Source organism: Talpa europaea, assembly GCF_964194135.1.
Source record: "Talpa europaea genome assembly, chromosome: 5".
In the NCBI taxonomy this organism is placed as follows: Eukaryota; Metazoa; Chordata; class Mammalia; order Eulipotyphla; family Talpidae; genus Talpa; species Talpa europaea.
This window is the reverse complement of record NC_140071.1, coordinates 99,583,420-99,599,692: the sequence shown is the minus strand read 5'-3', so window position 1 is coordinate 99,599,692 and position 16,273 is coordinate 99,583,420. Positions and strand designations below refer to the sequence as shown.

The following is a 16,273-nucleotide window of genomic DNA, read 5'->3' as shown; positions in this document are numbered from 1 at the left end:
TAGAATTATTCCTAGACCTAAGTCCTAATCAAGGAATGATTGCCCTGTGCCCAGCTTGATTTCAGAAGTGTGATTGACTCATATGCTTCCTGTTTTCTCCATTTTGAAGAGAAGTATGGGTAGTGGTTACCATGCCCTGCCTACCACTGTGTATTGGGTGTCACAGGTCTTCAGGTTAAGAGGAAATCTACCCAATGAACTGTACTTAAGGAAATATAACTGAGAAGTTTCATTCATATGTGAATCTAATTTAGATAAAGAGATCCTGGTGTTTGAGCAGATGCTATGATAAGACTGCTGGGGACTTTTAGAAAGAGGGTAAATGCATTTTGCATATGAGAAATGAAAATAATTTGTGATCAGAGGGCAAATTGTAGTGGCTTTAAAATATGTCCACAAATTCTGATACCCTTTAATAGGTGGAGGTTAATTTCCCTACTCCTTGTAAAAATGGAGAAATAAGAATGTATACATACGTGTGTGTGCATGTCACTCTTGCCACATCATCCATTTATGGAGATGGGTAGCAATAAAGTGGGAAGGATGGGACAGAAGCAAAAATCTACTGACTATACCTTTATAATTTTTTTCTTTTGAGTCATACACAAATTATACACATTCAAATAATAAAATGAAATGGAATTGAACATTAGCAGAAATAAACCTTAGTGTAGAGTAAGCTGATAGCCTCATACAGGTTATGTTCCTTCAAATATCTTTAGAACACTGTGAGCATCCCCACTGTACATGACCTTAGTGAACGTTATTTACTAAGTAACTTGCTAATGGTGGTAGTAGTGATACAATTCTGAAACTATTTTTTATATGCTGTAGAAAATAGAAAATGAATTAATGAAGTTTTTGGATACTGGTGTTTTTCACTGTAAGGGAGAGCGAGATGGAATGGAGGGATTTTGAGTGATGGGTATAAACTTATGATAAAAAAACTATCCAACCTTTCGCTATTGAGTGCTCCTAGACACAACTGCACCTCAGTAGCAATATGCACACTAGATTTTGGTCTCTAGATACTACTTTTGACTAAATGGAACGAGGACTTATTAGTGAAATGACTGATTTCTAATCTGAGGGAACAGGCAAAGGAGAATGTGAGCTGGGAACACTCTGACTTACCAGAAAGCAATAAAGCAGAATTCATGTTTTAAAAAGACATAGGAGACCACTAAAGGAGCTGCCCAAATTTGATACAAGTGAACATCAAAAATAATAGTGACTGCAATATATTATAGCATTTGAGATAAACAACAATCTTTGACTCTGTAGTGATAATAGTTATTCTTTCCTGAAGAATGTCAGCGAATAACTATAAAATGGGAAAATCATCAATGTAATGGCTGATTCAGGCAAGAATCTTTAAGTGATGCTAAAATCATTGGATGAAGGTTATTTAGTACTAGCATATTCATTCACAAGTTCTCAAAGGACCATCCGACAGGTTATTTATCAATTACAGAGGGGATTATACAATTTTAATTAGCACTGGTATTATGCATTCCCTAACGTATGATGCAAAAAGTGTACAACGTCAACTATGTAAAATACCAGCCAAATGAGTTTAAACATGAGGACCAGAGAAACCTAAAATGTGGAATATTATAAAACTGGTCAGACTCTTAAAATGTCAATGTCATAAGGAAAAAAAAAAAGGAGAGAGGATGGCTATAGATTTAAAAATAAGACCAAGCAACCAAATATAATTCACGATTTTTGACTGGATTAAAAATAGCTAAATAAGGCTTATTTTGGGATAATTGGGTAAATTTAAATATGAGTACAATTTATCTGGTATTCATTGACAGTAATTTTCTTAAATATGACAATGTTATATAGGAAATCATCCTTATTCTTAGTAGATATATAATCAGATTTTGGGTAAGAATTATAATGTCTCAACTTTAGAAATGTGAAATACAAATTGTTGGAATAGAGATAAAATGTGATAAAATGTTGACAACTGATGAATCTAGTTGAAATGTATGTAAGGTATCCAATGTATTCTTTTTCAATTTCTCTACAATTTTGAGAAAATCCAAAGTAAAATATTGGGAGAAAAGTATTCACTGGATTTAACAAAGAGGGAAAAATCTAGTCTCTTTGGGCAAAGTGATTTCATTGGAATGCTGGTGTCAAAGTCATAGAAGGTGGTTTGTGGAGTGAGTAGATGGTGAGAAGATGTGAAGACAGAAAATACAGACTTATCTTTTCTAAATGAAGGGATGAAGGGATAAGGAAGGCTGAGGAAAGGATTTATTTTTTGTTGTTTTGATTTGTATAATTGTGGCTTTAGGTTGGGAGAGATTTTGCATGTTTACAGTGGTGGCTCAGTGCAGAGGGAGAAGAAGAGACTAAGACCAGAATGAGAGGGGATACTTCTGAAGCCAAATCTCTGAGAAAGTTAAGGTGGCAACAGTGAGGAAGGGGTCAAAGCATGACTGGCAAATGAAGAAGCTGCCTCCTCCACTGAGCTATGAGGGAAGGAGACAGTAATTAATAGGGGCAGCATATGAGAAGGTAAGAGAGCCCATCCTGAGGCCTTGTATTTTCCCTGGAAAGTAAGAAATGTTCCCTGAGAGTGAGAAGGAAGGTAGTAGGTATAACTATAAAATAAGCATTGTGGAATTGAAGAGAGAGATGGCTAAGGTCATGAAAGAGATTCCTTAGCAGCAACAAGAAGGCAACTGGGAGAAGAAACTACAACTTTGAAGTGGCAAATTGGTGGAACTTCCACATTTACATTACAAAGTCTTGCAGTATCCTAGTATAAGCAGCCAAATTGATAAGGATTACGTTTTTTCTGTCAGAGTGCAACAGAAGTACAAGGGTCAAAAATGAAGTTGAGGGCCTCCCCGGTGGCGCAGTGGTTGAGCGCTGGGTTGCGAAGCTGCCTGCAGCCTCTGAAGCACCGCTTCGATCCCTGGCTGCTCCCCGGCCACCAGAGGAGGGTCCCACATGGCACACAGACCTCTCCTGCCACCCGCTGCTCCCCTCAGCAGTGTACTTCGGTCCCTCTGCCTGCTCTGCTCCCGCTCTGACTCTGGTGAATTCTCTCACCCTCCCCCGCTTCTGACTGTACCCAGTGCTTGCATAAATAAATAAATAAATAAATCTTTTTTAAAAAAAATGAAGTTGAGTGTATTGGCAAGTAACTGGCTGAAATAATGAATGATACAAACATGAGGACAGAAAGAGGTTGATAATTGAGGAGAAAATGGAAGCATCTAAAGCAGTCGTTATTAATTTTTGCTGTGTATCAGGACCACTTATCACAAGTGATTTTGACAAGGGACTTGGTTGAGAATCACTATGTCCATGAGCCACAAAAAAAAAGGCACTCTTGCAATGAAAGAGTGAGAGGGTTAGGGGACAGGATGCTCAAAGTTCTTGGTAATATGACCCAAGGTAAGGAAGTAGAGAGCTAGAGAAAAGGTCAAAATAGAACTAAAGAGGTCAAGGAGTCTCTAGTCTAAGGTCTTAGATGAGTCATCCAGGAGGAAACTATTTTCAATATTTAGGAAGATGATACACATGAGGAGGGAGAGACAACCCCTGTGCTAAGCTATGCCCATGATGAGTAGGAGAGATAAAGTGAATAGGGGCAGGGAGGGGAGGAAGAGCAGAAGGCAGTGGGCAGGAGAAATAGGTAGGAAGGTGTGACAGTGATGACAAAAGCCTTTATAAAATAAAGGTGTTTGCATAAAGGTCTTTTTTTTTAAAGATTTATTTATTTGTACAAGAACTGGGGTACAGGCCAGAAGTGTGGAAGGCAAAAGGATTCACCAGAGAGAGAGAGTGGGGAACAGAACAGGCAGACTGACTGAAATACACTGTTAAGGGGAGCAGCGGGAGAGCCAGGAGAGGTCTGCTTCGCCATATGGGTATTCGCTGGCCCGCCAGGATCGAAACAGAGCTGTAGAGGCTGCTGACAGCTTCACAGCGCTGCGTTCAACTGCCTGCGCCACCTTGAATAAGGGTTTTGAAGCATACTAGTCAACAAACCTATAACTGAGAATAAATTCTGGATGACTTCTTTAGGTGAGAGGGACAAGGTGGGGAGAGCTGTCGGGAACCGTACAGGTCATTTACCTGACTGCCAGAAAGTCCATTCTCTGTCCTTCCTGTTCTCTGCTGTGTGTTGCAGATAACTACTGTTCCCAGGCTCTCTTCCCAACTCTTTTCCTGGTAAAGTCACAGTGGGAAGTGCTGGTGAAAGACCAGAAGCAGGAGGAGAGGAGAAGCTAAGATACTGCTCCTCTCCCCTGCCCTAGATGGGCTTCTGGCAGTTAGTGGTGGCTGTAGCTCTCTCCAAGCAGCCCTCTCTGTGGTTTAAGTTCCCACTTCTCTGGCATGTCACAGCTCCTCCTTGCCCTCACGCTGGTAGCAACTTCCTCCAGTTGCTAATCTGTCTCCTCCCTATCCACTTCTCAACTCTTTCAGTATGTGTGCTACCAATTCCCTGCTCTAAGTGCCACCTATTTATTCTACCTGTTTCTCTTTTCCTTACTGCTATCTTTTGACTGAAACAATTTGGTCAGGTGATATAGTCCTGAAAGTGGACAATGGTAATGGCAAGGGAGAGGGGAAATGAATCTAGGATACATTTCTGAGAATAGAAGGAGCGGTCCCTGACTGGATGTGGGGCAGGTAAGGGATGAGAAGTCAAAGTCCTGGCTTAGAGAGGACCAAGAAACACAAGAGGAAGAGAAGGCATTAGGGAAACATGAAAAACGTTGAAGTGCCTCAACATAGAAGCGCTCTTGATACCAAAAAAAGTAATGTAAATACATGCTAAAGAACAGATGTGCTATTTTTGAAAAACTAAGACAATTTCTTTCTGATATCATAGAGTTACAAACAATATGGTAAACATTCATGACTATGTTCTGTGCCTTGCAAAAAACACTAAAAACAGTGACTAGGATAAATATCACGAAAACAGCTTAATTCTAATTTTTTTCCCATTTTGTTTTATAAAGAACACGTACCTACATTGGATGTGACGCCACTACTTGATAAAAGATCTTCATTATTTGGTTCACAAGCTTTTGATTCCATATTAAATATTGCTACCTCTTCTTAGAGATCTTCAAATATAAATGCTTCCCTATTTGGGTCTTCTAGTTCTTATCTAAAAAAGACAGGGATTCAATCTTTGTTAATAAGGCATCATGTGGAAAAAAAGTTCATGGAAGAGGAGCTGATTTGTTCATATTTAAAATTTAGTAGTAATTTTTCACCAAGAAAATATATTTATTATATAAAATTAATGAATAAAACCTTACTGCAAAAATTCTTGATTTTAGGGGCCAAGTGGCTTATTAAAGACAATTTAAAAATCAAAAGCTATTATTTTAATTATAATAATTAGTCTTCTGATTTGAGGCAGAGTTTTTTTTCCCTTAAGTCTCCCACATAGTTACATTGTCAAATAATAGGACAAAAGATCTCCTTAGTAAAAAGTCACCCACTAGTAAAAAATATTACAAATAAGCAAATTGTAAATAATATAAGTTGAAAATAATTAATATAAGAAAATTGTAAATAATTGATATAAGTTGAAATAATTAGTATAAGTTGATATCAAATAGTGTTCATAATTTTAGATTAGACCAAGAGGTGACTTCTGGGTTTGGAGCACAATGGTGGTAGCCCCATTCTAAATTTCTCCTTCATCCTCCAAAACAACTGTACAATCAAGATGGAGAACAAAGAAAGCCATAAGGGTCCTTGCTTTTAGCACCACTAGAAGACAGCAAATTCACACCTTCATCTTATCTGTAAGCAGTTCATCTATCAGCACTGCAAGCCTGCGGTATGAATAATAGGACAAGAGAGGCTGACAAGACTGAAAAGGAGCAAAGTCAGAGGGCTGAGAAGGAGCAGAGACAAACTCACCAAAAAAGTGAACAGTAAGAGTCAAGATACTAAGCAAAGGTTGGAACCCACAGCCCTGACAATGGTGTAAGGGCTTCACAGTGTGTGTGGACCAAAGCCTCAGGGATGCAGTGTTTCTGGGGGAGGTTCAGATATGGAGAGAAGAGGTGATGTCCCCTAGAAACATGGCAGTAAAGGCAAACTATGCAATGAGGAAGGAAAATTCAGGAACTAACAGAAATAAAAACAAGATATATCAACGCTCCTTCTATCCCTGCCACTCTGACTAAACCACCATCCATAAAAAAAACTGCATGGAAGAGGGCACTCTCACACTGGGAAGCTTGACCACGAAATAAATAACGATAGCTAAAACATAAAAGTCATACAAAAACTACAATGAATATATCATAAAATGTGAATAAAATTTTTCCTGCTGATGAAAAATATCTCAGAACCCCTTTCCACTTACCTGCTCCTCCCCAATCCCCAGAAACAAGTATAAACCTTAACACAACACTCTAAAACTGAACTAAATATTCTCAAGCCCAAATGTGGGGATGTGAAACATCATCACACTTGAGTCAGGTGAGAAAGGAAATGGGAAAAAAAAGTAAACAGGAAGAAATGAAATGAGAATTAACTGAAGTCAGAAAAGAAAGCAAAAAAAAAGACAAAATTTTATCTGAAATGAAAACCAAACTACAAAGTACACAGGGAGAATAGACTACGTGAAAACTTAATAAAGGCACTGAAGAAAATCAGAAAAACATCCCAGAGAATGAAAACAGAAAAAACTGAGGAAGCAGTTGAAATAGAAAACAGGCAAGGAAGGTGAAACATCATTGGTGTTCCTGGAGAGAAAAATAAGAACAATGAAACAGAACTGTTATTTAAAACTATAATCCAGAAAGTTCCCTAGAAATAAAGGAAAACCTGAATCCATACATTTTTTGTACTAGGAAAAAAATGACCAAATGATCAACTCTGAAACACACCCCAATAAAAAACAGTATTAAGAGACTTAAAAGACTAATTAAAAATCCCTAAAACCTCTAGGACAAAGTAAAATAATTTATAAAGGCAAGAGGATTGAATGGGCATCCAATTATCCAAAAACACACAAAGCAAGCAACAGTGGAGCAGCGTTTTCAAGAAATGTAGGAAAGTACAAACCAAGGTTATTTTAGTCAACCGAGATCTGCTTCAAAAGATTGAAAGCCATGGTCTCACTCATAGCAGGAATCTAGAAAACTTAAATAAGGGACCAGGAAAATGAATAACTATAAGAAAGTGAAAATCGGGGTGGGGGCGGGGAGGGGAGGGATTGGGGTCAAAATAAGGGGGTTGCAATTGTATGGGGAATATAAAAATAAAATTTATTTTAAAAAATAAAAAGATTGAAAGCCATAGCAGAAAGTGTTCTACACTGGTGCTCATCTGAGGACTCTACTAGAGGGGAAGACACTTAGGCAACCAAAAGATGACCGGCAGATGCAGCATAATGTTAAAAACTCATGAAAATCTTCTGGCTTTTTTGTAGATTCTAAGTCGTTCCCAAAAAAATTGGGAAACGGGAAATCTGCAAAAGGACTGATGATGGACACTTAAATATTCAAATGTAGAGTTGAGGCTAAAATCTGGGTGGGCTAATGACATTGAAAAATAATCAGTAAGTATACGTGTGACAAAGGAGACCATATGTAACTAACAAATGGGAAGAGAGGAGAGAGAAAAGAAAAGTAGGTAATAGGGGGTAGTCAAAGAACATTTGAAACTGACCAGTAATAGCTTCTCTGCTTTTTGGTTAAGATCAAGTACAAAAATAAAAAATTGGGGTTTATAGGTACACTATGAAAGTGTCAATACAAGGCTAACAACTAAAATTAAAAACAAACTTTTTTACGTGACAAAAGAATTTTAAGAAGAAAAAGAAACACTAAATAAACATAGTAAATATTCCATAAGTTCATTACCGTGATAATAACGTAATAATAATACGACAGAATTTTGACCAAACCTAACAGTCATGTCTCTATGAAGAAAAGGATTTTCAAATTGACTCTTGATAAGAAAAAAAAACAAAATACCCTCATCTCTATGCTGTACACTAGAGGCACACTTGAGAGGCACTGATTAAATACAAATAAAATGGTGGACAAAGCACTGCTAGGCAAACAAACACAATAATAACGCACAGGTTAAAATCCTGACACCAGATCAAGTCAAAAAGCATTGTAAGACAGGGCCTCCCCGGTGGCGCTGGGTTGCTGAAGCTGCCCGCGGCATCTGCAGCAACGGTTCGATCCCCGGCTGCTCCCTGGCCACCGGAGGAGGGTCCCACATGGCGCGCAGACCTCTCCTGCCGCCCGCTGCTCCCCTCAGCAGTGTACTTCAGTCCTTCTGCCTGCTCTGCTCCCTGCTCTGGCTCTGGTGAATTCTCTCACCCTCCCGCGCTTCTGACTGTACCCAGTGTTTGTACAAACAAATAAATAAATAAAATGCCTCTATTAAAAAAAAAAAAAAGCATTGTAAGACAAAGGGCACTTAAAGTTAAAAGCCACCTTCCACAATAGAGATACAATTCTTCTGACTATCTATGTGCCAAAAAACATAGCAATCATTTAGATAAAAGAGAAACTACTGGAGATGGCAGTTAGAACTTGAAACACTTTAATGAGAGACTTTAACAGGCTGGACAGTATGAGAAAGGTCAAAAAGACAAAAACAAATAAGCTATAAAAGATTTAAATAATCACCCAGGTAGATCTTTTGGATATAGATCTAACCAGTACACTTGATAATAATGTAACTTCCTTTCAAGCACAAATGGAATGAACATTCACAAACATCATTTTCTAGTACACAAAAGATCAGTACGTTCTATAAAGTAGAAATGTTCCAAAAAACACCCTCTGGTCACAAGGTAATAAAACTAGAAATATAAAGTGAAACCCCAAAAGATAAGACTTTTCCATCCAAAAATTAAAAGGCCTTCTATGAAACAATTCTTATGTGATAAGGAAAATACAAACAGAAGTTAAAGATTTTCTAAAAAATGTTAATGAAAACACTACCCATCAGAACACGATACATTAAAGCACCAAAAGAGGAAAATTCCTAAGTTTTAAATTTGTATTTAAACAAAATAAAAGAATAAAGATAAATGAATTAAGTGTTAAAAAGGTAGGAAAAAGTAAAGCAGAGAAGGCATATGGTAGGAAGTAATAAAGATAAAAGTAGAAATCCATAAAATAAAAACAGGATGATAAAAGAAAATTAATGAAATTCTGAATTTTTGATAAAACCAAATAGATGTAGATAATGCCCATCGAAATTAAAGAAAAAAGATCACAATGGCATACTGTTTAGGATTTTACATTAATTATAATTGAAGCATATAATATTAAAAACTAAAAAGAACCTGTGAGCCTAAGTTTTAATGAACAGAATTCCTTTTTATTTCACTCACAGTTTCTCCCTTTTAATTACTGAGGTGTCATCTGTCAAAAATACAATAGATAAATTCTCTCTTAATATGTTTCCTGCTATCATTTTTAGGAAATGAGCAGCAGGTAGGGAGACATTCCGTAAAGAATTATAACACACGGAATGTTATTCAAAATTGCTAGGCAATTTAAATGTTCTAAACACAAAAAAATGGCTATTTTAACAAAACCTCAAAGAAGAAAGTTTGTATAATTTGCTTACACACTAAAATGATAAATTTTGGGATTCTTTGCAATGATGAAAGACAGTATGACAATTCAAATTACTGAGCAGTGTTATGATAAATTACAGATAACTCAAAACATGAAGGGATTTGTGGGACAGGTAGAATCATAGCCCAGTATTGGAAAATCACACACTAACCCACACTGTTTGATACCACAGACACTGGCATCAGGTAGGAAATAGTACCTAAAAGCAAGATAAGCACGTCTGGAACTAGAAGTTGGAAAAGAGAGAATATTCTTTAGAATATTCTGATATGGATACCATGTTTGTTTACTTTGGCATGAGATGATGAAGGTGACAAACTCAGTTTGGTAGCCACTGGTCCTAGCACAGTGGAGAACATTAGAAAATTAATAGTTTAAAAAAGACAGCATAGATTAAACAAGAATTTCAAAGCAACCACTTGTTAAGAAGATGTTTAGTACTTTTTTTTAATCAGTGCTACTAGTTATATTAAGTACCTTAGGATAATGGAATATGCATTAAAAAATTTGTAATTCAGATTTTCACTATTACAGAATGACCCTATCATCAAATTGGTCAAATCATTCAATGCTTTTCTGCTTTCATGACACTAAGAATTAAAACAATATTCTTATATTCAGGTATAAAGGTTATTAAGTATTTCAAGGAAAAAGTTTTTTTAACCTCAATCATGAAATCATTAAAATGTTGAACTTTGTTGATTGAGGGGTCATAATATGAACTTACATGTGTTTGATTTAAGTCTCTGAATAAAGTACAGAGATGAGATCTTGGCCTTTCCTACCATGCGCAAAGCTTATTATGAACAATTCTATCTGTTTTAAAAGGATAAACAGGTTCCTTCAGGAGGCTTAAATTTCTGACAAGGAACAGCTAGGTAAATACTCTAGTCTGGTTGACTGAACCTTGCAGAAAAAGCCTTTGAAGTCACAGACCACAAAAAGAGGACTTTGGAAAAGACCAGTTTATAGATTAATTTTTGTTATACAGTTGAGCCGAGAGCTTTTAGAAAGTATCTCCTGGTTCTCATCCCTTTCCACTTGGCACGCAAAGGCCGTGGTGACTGTGCACCTATACATTCCCTGATGTGCACATTCTTCACCTTGACTTTGTTCCTTGTGGTTACTTAAGGGAGACCTCTCCCATAACAACTTTGATAGACTGTATGTCTCCACAGTAAAGGAGATTTAGCATCTGTGCTTTAATTGTGTATAGATTATTTATAATGTACATTATATTTAGATTCCTGGATTCATTATTAATAACTGAAGTCCCTAGGATGCCGAACTATTCTGAGACTGGGGATTTTATAAAACAGATCCATACTTTCCTAGAACCAGTATACAGGTATGTTTTCCTTGAGGAATGCTGGGGTACCCCAGGATTGATCCAAAAACAACATACTTGTGCTGGTACAATCTCACAAACACAATGAGAATACTTTAAACTGAATAGCACTTCACTATTTTCATTAATCGAACAACTGTTAAGTGCTTATTAACTTTATATCATTCTAGGTGTCTACTTTCTCAATCACATTCTTTCTCTTTAGATAATATCACTGATATTACAGTATAGTTGGTACTTTCTTCAATCTATATGTATATGGTATCACCCAATAGGATAGAAAATCATGAAAAACAGTACTGATTTTGCAACTTAAGCAGTGTACACTAAGTCACCCATAATAAGTGAGCATATCTTTCCTATTTATCTAGAAAGAAGATAAACATTTCATATTGGTCAACTAACAGAAAAGAGTGTTCAAAGTGCATTGAGTAAAGGGGATTGTTATAATTTGGAACTAAACTATTTATGATCATATTTTACTCACACACAGTTCCGTCTTGTAGGAAGGCAGTATGGAAGAAACTCGAAACTTAATCAAAAAAACTTAATTCTGTCAAAGGTTACTTGTGAGAGCATGGGTAATTCTTCTCATACCTTTTAACCTCAATTTCTAACATTATTAAATGAGATCATAGTTGTGGTTTTCAAACATTTTTCAAGCAGTGGAAGCCCTTCTTTAAATCTCTAGAACCCCAATTATACACCCTCTTCTCTGCCCCAGAGACACCTTTAAGGAATACAGAAAGCTTCACTAAGCTTAATTTGAAAACTACAGAGATAAAGCCCTTAAGCTTTTGTATTTCAATCTAAGCATTCATCAAGTTCAAGGTTTCAGGTTCTAAAGTAAATGAAATATAGAAGGAACAGATTAATACATCAGTCGTGTATGTTCACAATTCTTAAATACAACTCAAAGTAAAATGAGATACCTTAATATCTGGGTATTCTTATTTTCACTTATCCTATTAACACCTGAAAAAAATAAAATATTTTAAAATCTGTTTATATAATACTTCATTATCTGAAATTTATTTTTTCAAAAAGTTCAATTCACAAATTTATTTTCTCTATTTGAGATCATGACAGTGTGACAAGGTACACATGCAACAATGGCAATAACAAAACCTTTCCATTTTTTTCCCTTTGAGTTTATCCTGTATATGAAATTATAATTAGTAGCCCATGGCACTTATCTAGGCTTTGCCTGTACTATTGTACTTGTTTGATTATATGCAACTTGTTTGTCCAGTGGTAATTTTGTTGGTACAGATCTTATTGGCATTATCAAGATAATGCAGCAATCAAACCTATAAGCAAATGCTCCTTGTAGCTACTTTTCCAGACCTGACCTTTCACCAGGTCCAGTCCAAAATGACTTAAATGGACCTGCTGCATGTCTTTGGACAATTTAAATGCTTTTTACCGTGTGGATGGTTTTTATGAGGCAGCTGCTTATTTTTGTGCTTGGTTAGAAAAGAGTGGATAGGGCCTCCTCAGTGGTGCAGCGTTTGAGCACTGGTCTGCGAAGATGCCCACAGCCTCTGCAGCGCCAGATCGATCCCCTGCCCCCGGCGAGGGTCCCACATGGCGTGTAGACCTCTCCTGCCGCCCGCTGCTCCCCTCAGCAGTGCACTTCATCAGTCTGCCTATTCTGCTCCCCGCTCCTGCTCTGGTGAATTCTCTCCCCATCCCGCACTTCTGACTGTACCCAGTGCTTGTACAAATAAATATATAAATAAATAACTTAAAAAAAAAAAGAAAAAGGAAAGAGTGGATAGAGAAATTTCTGTCTGGTGATTCTGAAATAGGTCTAGAAATCTGAATCAGAGGTGCTGAGATAATAATCAACTAGGATTTTGGGATTATTTTAATGGGACATAAGTGAGCAACTGTCATATTGAGAAAATGAATAATCTATGTGCAAAATTAGAACTAATGAAGGTAGATTCTAGTTCAGTCTGGAGATGGACTTTCTAAAAACTAGAACAACTTGAATGTATACATAGCAGGTTTCCTTCTGAGGTGTCCAAGCTGAGGATAAATGAGCATTTGCTGGGATGATAATTGTCACTGGGTATTCTCTCTTGGGCAGAGTGCTGGACTAGGAGATCACTAAAATCTTCTCCAACTTCAATATTATATGATTTCCCATCATCAGCAAAGATTACTTTTCACAGGTGATTTCAGTCGACAGCAAAGTCAGACAGGGACCATTGCATTGTGTCCAGCATGTTTCATACTTTTTTATTTAAATATTTTTTGGCCGTAGATAAATTTGAATGAAGTTCTATTCCTTGAACATCTCAGTCATCTTAAATTCGTTTTATTCCTAATCTGGTCTCTTCCTATTACCACCAAACCCACTTTCTAGGGTGCTCTCCCACCCCACTTCCCAAGTTAGACATTTCCAAGTTCTCATGTAGTCTTCATCTAGTCAAACTCCATATCCAATTAGTCATCACATTCTGTTGCCTCTGATATTTCTATAATATCTTTGAACTCTGTAAAGACAACTTAAGTGGTTATGAAGCTGTATCCCCAGGCGCAAGCAGCAGAGAGACTGGCTGGCTTTGCTGGTGATTCTGGCCCCAGTGCCCACAGTTCTAAAAGGTCACTCTAAAAATGGCAGAAGTGGCAGACATTCCACTGCTTCCAGTGTGAAGGGCTCCACTGGGGTTCAGGCTGCTGGCAGTGGCTGGCTGCTGCAGTGGTTCCCCCAGAACCACTGCATGTAGCCCTACTGGGGCTGCAGTGGCATGTAGCCCTACTGGGGCTGCAGTGGCATGTAGCCCTACTGGGGCTGCAAGGGAACCCCCTGTGCCATAGTAAGCTCCAGCAGCAGAAGCAACCCTTGAGCCCCGAAGCCCATGGTTCAGGGCTGTCGGGAGGACTGTTGGGCCCCTCTGGGTCAACCATGGAGCTGTGGCTTCCTAAAGCCACAGGTAGAGAATACTGTGCCAACATGGTATGTGCCCCGCAGAGCCCACCCTGCAGCAGCTGGGACCTATGTCCAGTGCTGCTGCAGGCTCCCCTCTCTTTGTATTATTACACCATCCCCACTGAAGGGCACTGGGTGCAGTGCTCCTCTGACCCCAGTGAGGCCAACTCCAGCTGTGGCTCCTCAGAGGCCACCAGCCCATGAACGTACCCAAATTTCAGGGCAGGATGAGTCTGTACAGGCACTGGGCTTTCCCCTTTTGAAACTGGCACCTGGGCTGTAAACAAACCAAATAGGTCCAAGTTCAATGAACCAATCAAGTTCAAACTCATTTTCATTCATAGTGATGAATTAATTATTCAGATTGAAAAATGGAAGTGATTTAGTGGTGCTAACCAGCACCAATCAGATGCTTAGGATTGAAAATGGTCCAATCAGGCTTGTAGGGTAGGGACCCTGAAAGAAGATATGTCATGGAAGGAGACAGCCTTGATTCATATTCTGTTCCTGGTTTCTAAAGGGAAAAAAAGGATTCTGTTCCAGAAAGAAAGATTCAGCAGATGAGGTCCAAAGAAGAGAAGTATCGAGCAGATGGTTTCTGCTGGACTTTGCAGACTCTAGATCTTCATAGATCTCTCAGACTCCAGACATCTGTAGAACTTTTTAGAAAACTGACCACTGCACCTGCCTCCAGCCCTGCTTCTGATACTGCATGCAAGGAATGCCATCAGGTTTGTCTCAGAGAGTCATTGTGCTATTGGTTCATACCAATAGCTCACCAAGAACAGTAACACTGGTGTCTCTGACACCACGTCCTGGTGACTAGTGCTGACCAGCACCACTGACCAGTGCTAACTAGCACTGCTGACAGGTGCTAGTCACCTTTGAGAGCTGTATACCACTGCTGATCATCTGTTACCACCTCCTGGTGCTGTTGCCTGTGTTGCTGTCGGGTCTGGTGTCTGGTGCTATCCTGCTCAACCTTTAGATTGTTGCTGTGAGTTGCAGCAGCATCACCTCAGAGGCTATACCTGTGAACACCTCCCAGCCGCCACTGTGATTTTGATCCTGGTGCACTGCTGACCATTGTGCCACCAACTACAGTCTCTTGTTGATGGGATAGTGCCATTTTTCATGAGTGGCCTTTTGTTTGGGACCACTGGACACTGTGGACACTACCTAGGGTAAGACAGCTGGTCACTTGTGACCTTAGAAACTCTTTGTTTCCCTAATCATCTGTTTGTTAACTAAAACCCATTGTTGTTGTTCCATGAGCCTGAGTGGTTTTATAATTGTTAGCACATGGGTAAGAACCCATAGAAAGTGACCTGTCCCCTACCTTGGTACTATCCTTTGGCATTGTTTTATCACTGCTTTAGTTATAAATCATAAGAAAGGAACCTATGAGTGTACAATTAATTTTGGTCCCATTGTGCTCTTTCGTGGTCTAAACTCTTAGACCTATAAAAATCCTCAAAAATTAGCTACCTTCAGTTTCTTACAATTTTAAGAGTTTCCTTTAAAATCAGAGACAGTGAGGCCTCCCTGGTGGGGCAAGGAGTTAAGACACAACATATGAAGCTATCCACAGCCACTGCACCATGAGTTCGATCCCTGGCTGGCCAGGGAGCAACCCACATAGCGCAGCAGACCTCTCCTGACTCGTCCACTGCTCCCCTCAGCAGTGTATTTCAGTCAATCTGGCTGTTCTGTTCCCCACTCTGTCTCTGGTGAATCCTCTCACCCCCTCCCCCCACACTTCTGGCCTATACTTTAGTTCTTGTATGCATAAATAAATAAATCTTTAAAAAAATAAAAAATACAATTAGAGACATTAAGCCACATCTTGCTCAAGGACTAAGACTTAAACTAAGACGAGCATTCAAAGCTCTTTTCACAATCTGGCCCAGCCAACCTCTAGTAATTTCCTTCAGCTTTACTCCCCTGATACATACTGTGTCCCAATTGTGATCTACTATACTACTACTATTATGCATTTTCAGGGGTCTGTTTTTATTTATACCATTCTTTTTTGTTCCTCCTTTCCTTCCCAGCAAAAACCTCTCTAATTCAGTTTTTAGGGATGTGGAGGAAGAGGTTCAATATGATATTGCTGGTAGCAATGTACACTGATCTAGACTTGAAAATCAGCTTTCTAATAATAAAAGAACAAAAACTGCTACTGTCTCTGAAAAAAAATTAATGTTGTGGACTCTATTTGGAGGACATACTGTCTTTACTCTTCCCACATGGAAAGTAATAAGCTTAAATTAACCATGCATATAAAGCACTTAGCACAGAGCCTGGCATACAGTAAGCATTCGATTACTATCAATTACTGTTGTTGGCATTTGATAGTTCATAGCATGC

The 16,273-nt window shown here is 38.4% G+C and overlaps 1 protein-coding gene across 3 annotated transcripts in view; it reads right to left on the bottom strand.

The window, feature by feature from the left end:
* CCDC158 (coiled-coil domain containing 158) overlaps positions 1-5,073 on the bottom strand; it is a gene marked incomplete at both ends in the record, with an annotated part of 63,397 nt that extends 58,324 nt beyond the window's left edge. For all 3 annotated transcript variants that reach the window (XM_084233829.1, XM_084233831.1, XM_084233830.1), the window contains one exon: positions 5,004-5,073. In XM_084233829.1, the coding sequence (XP_084089955.1) occupies positions 5,004-5,073 (70 nt within the window). The remainder of the gene's footprint in view (positions 1-5,003) is intronic.
* Between the last annotated feature and the right edge of the window lie 11,200 nt (positions 5,074-16,273).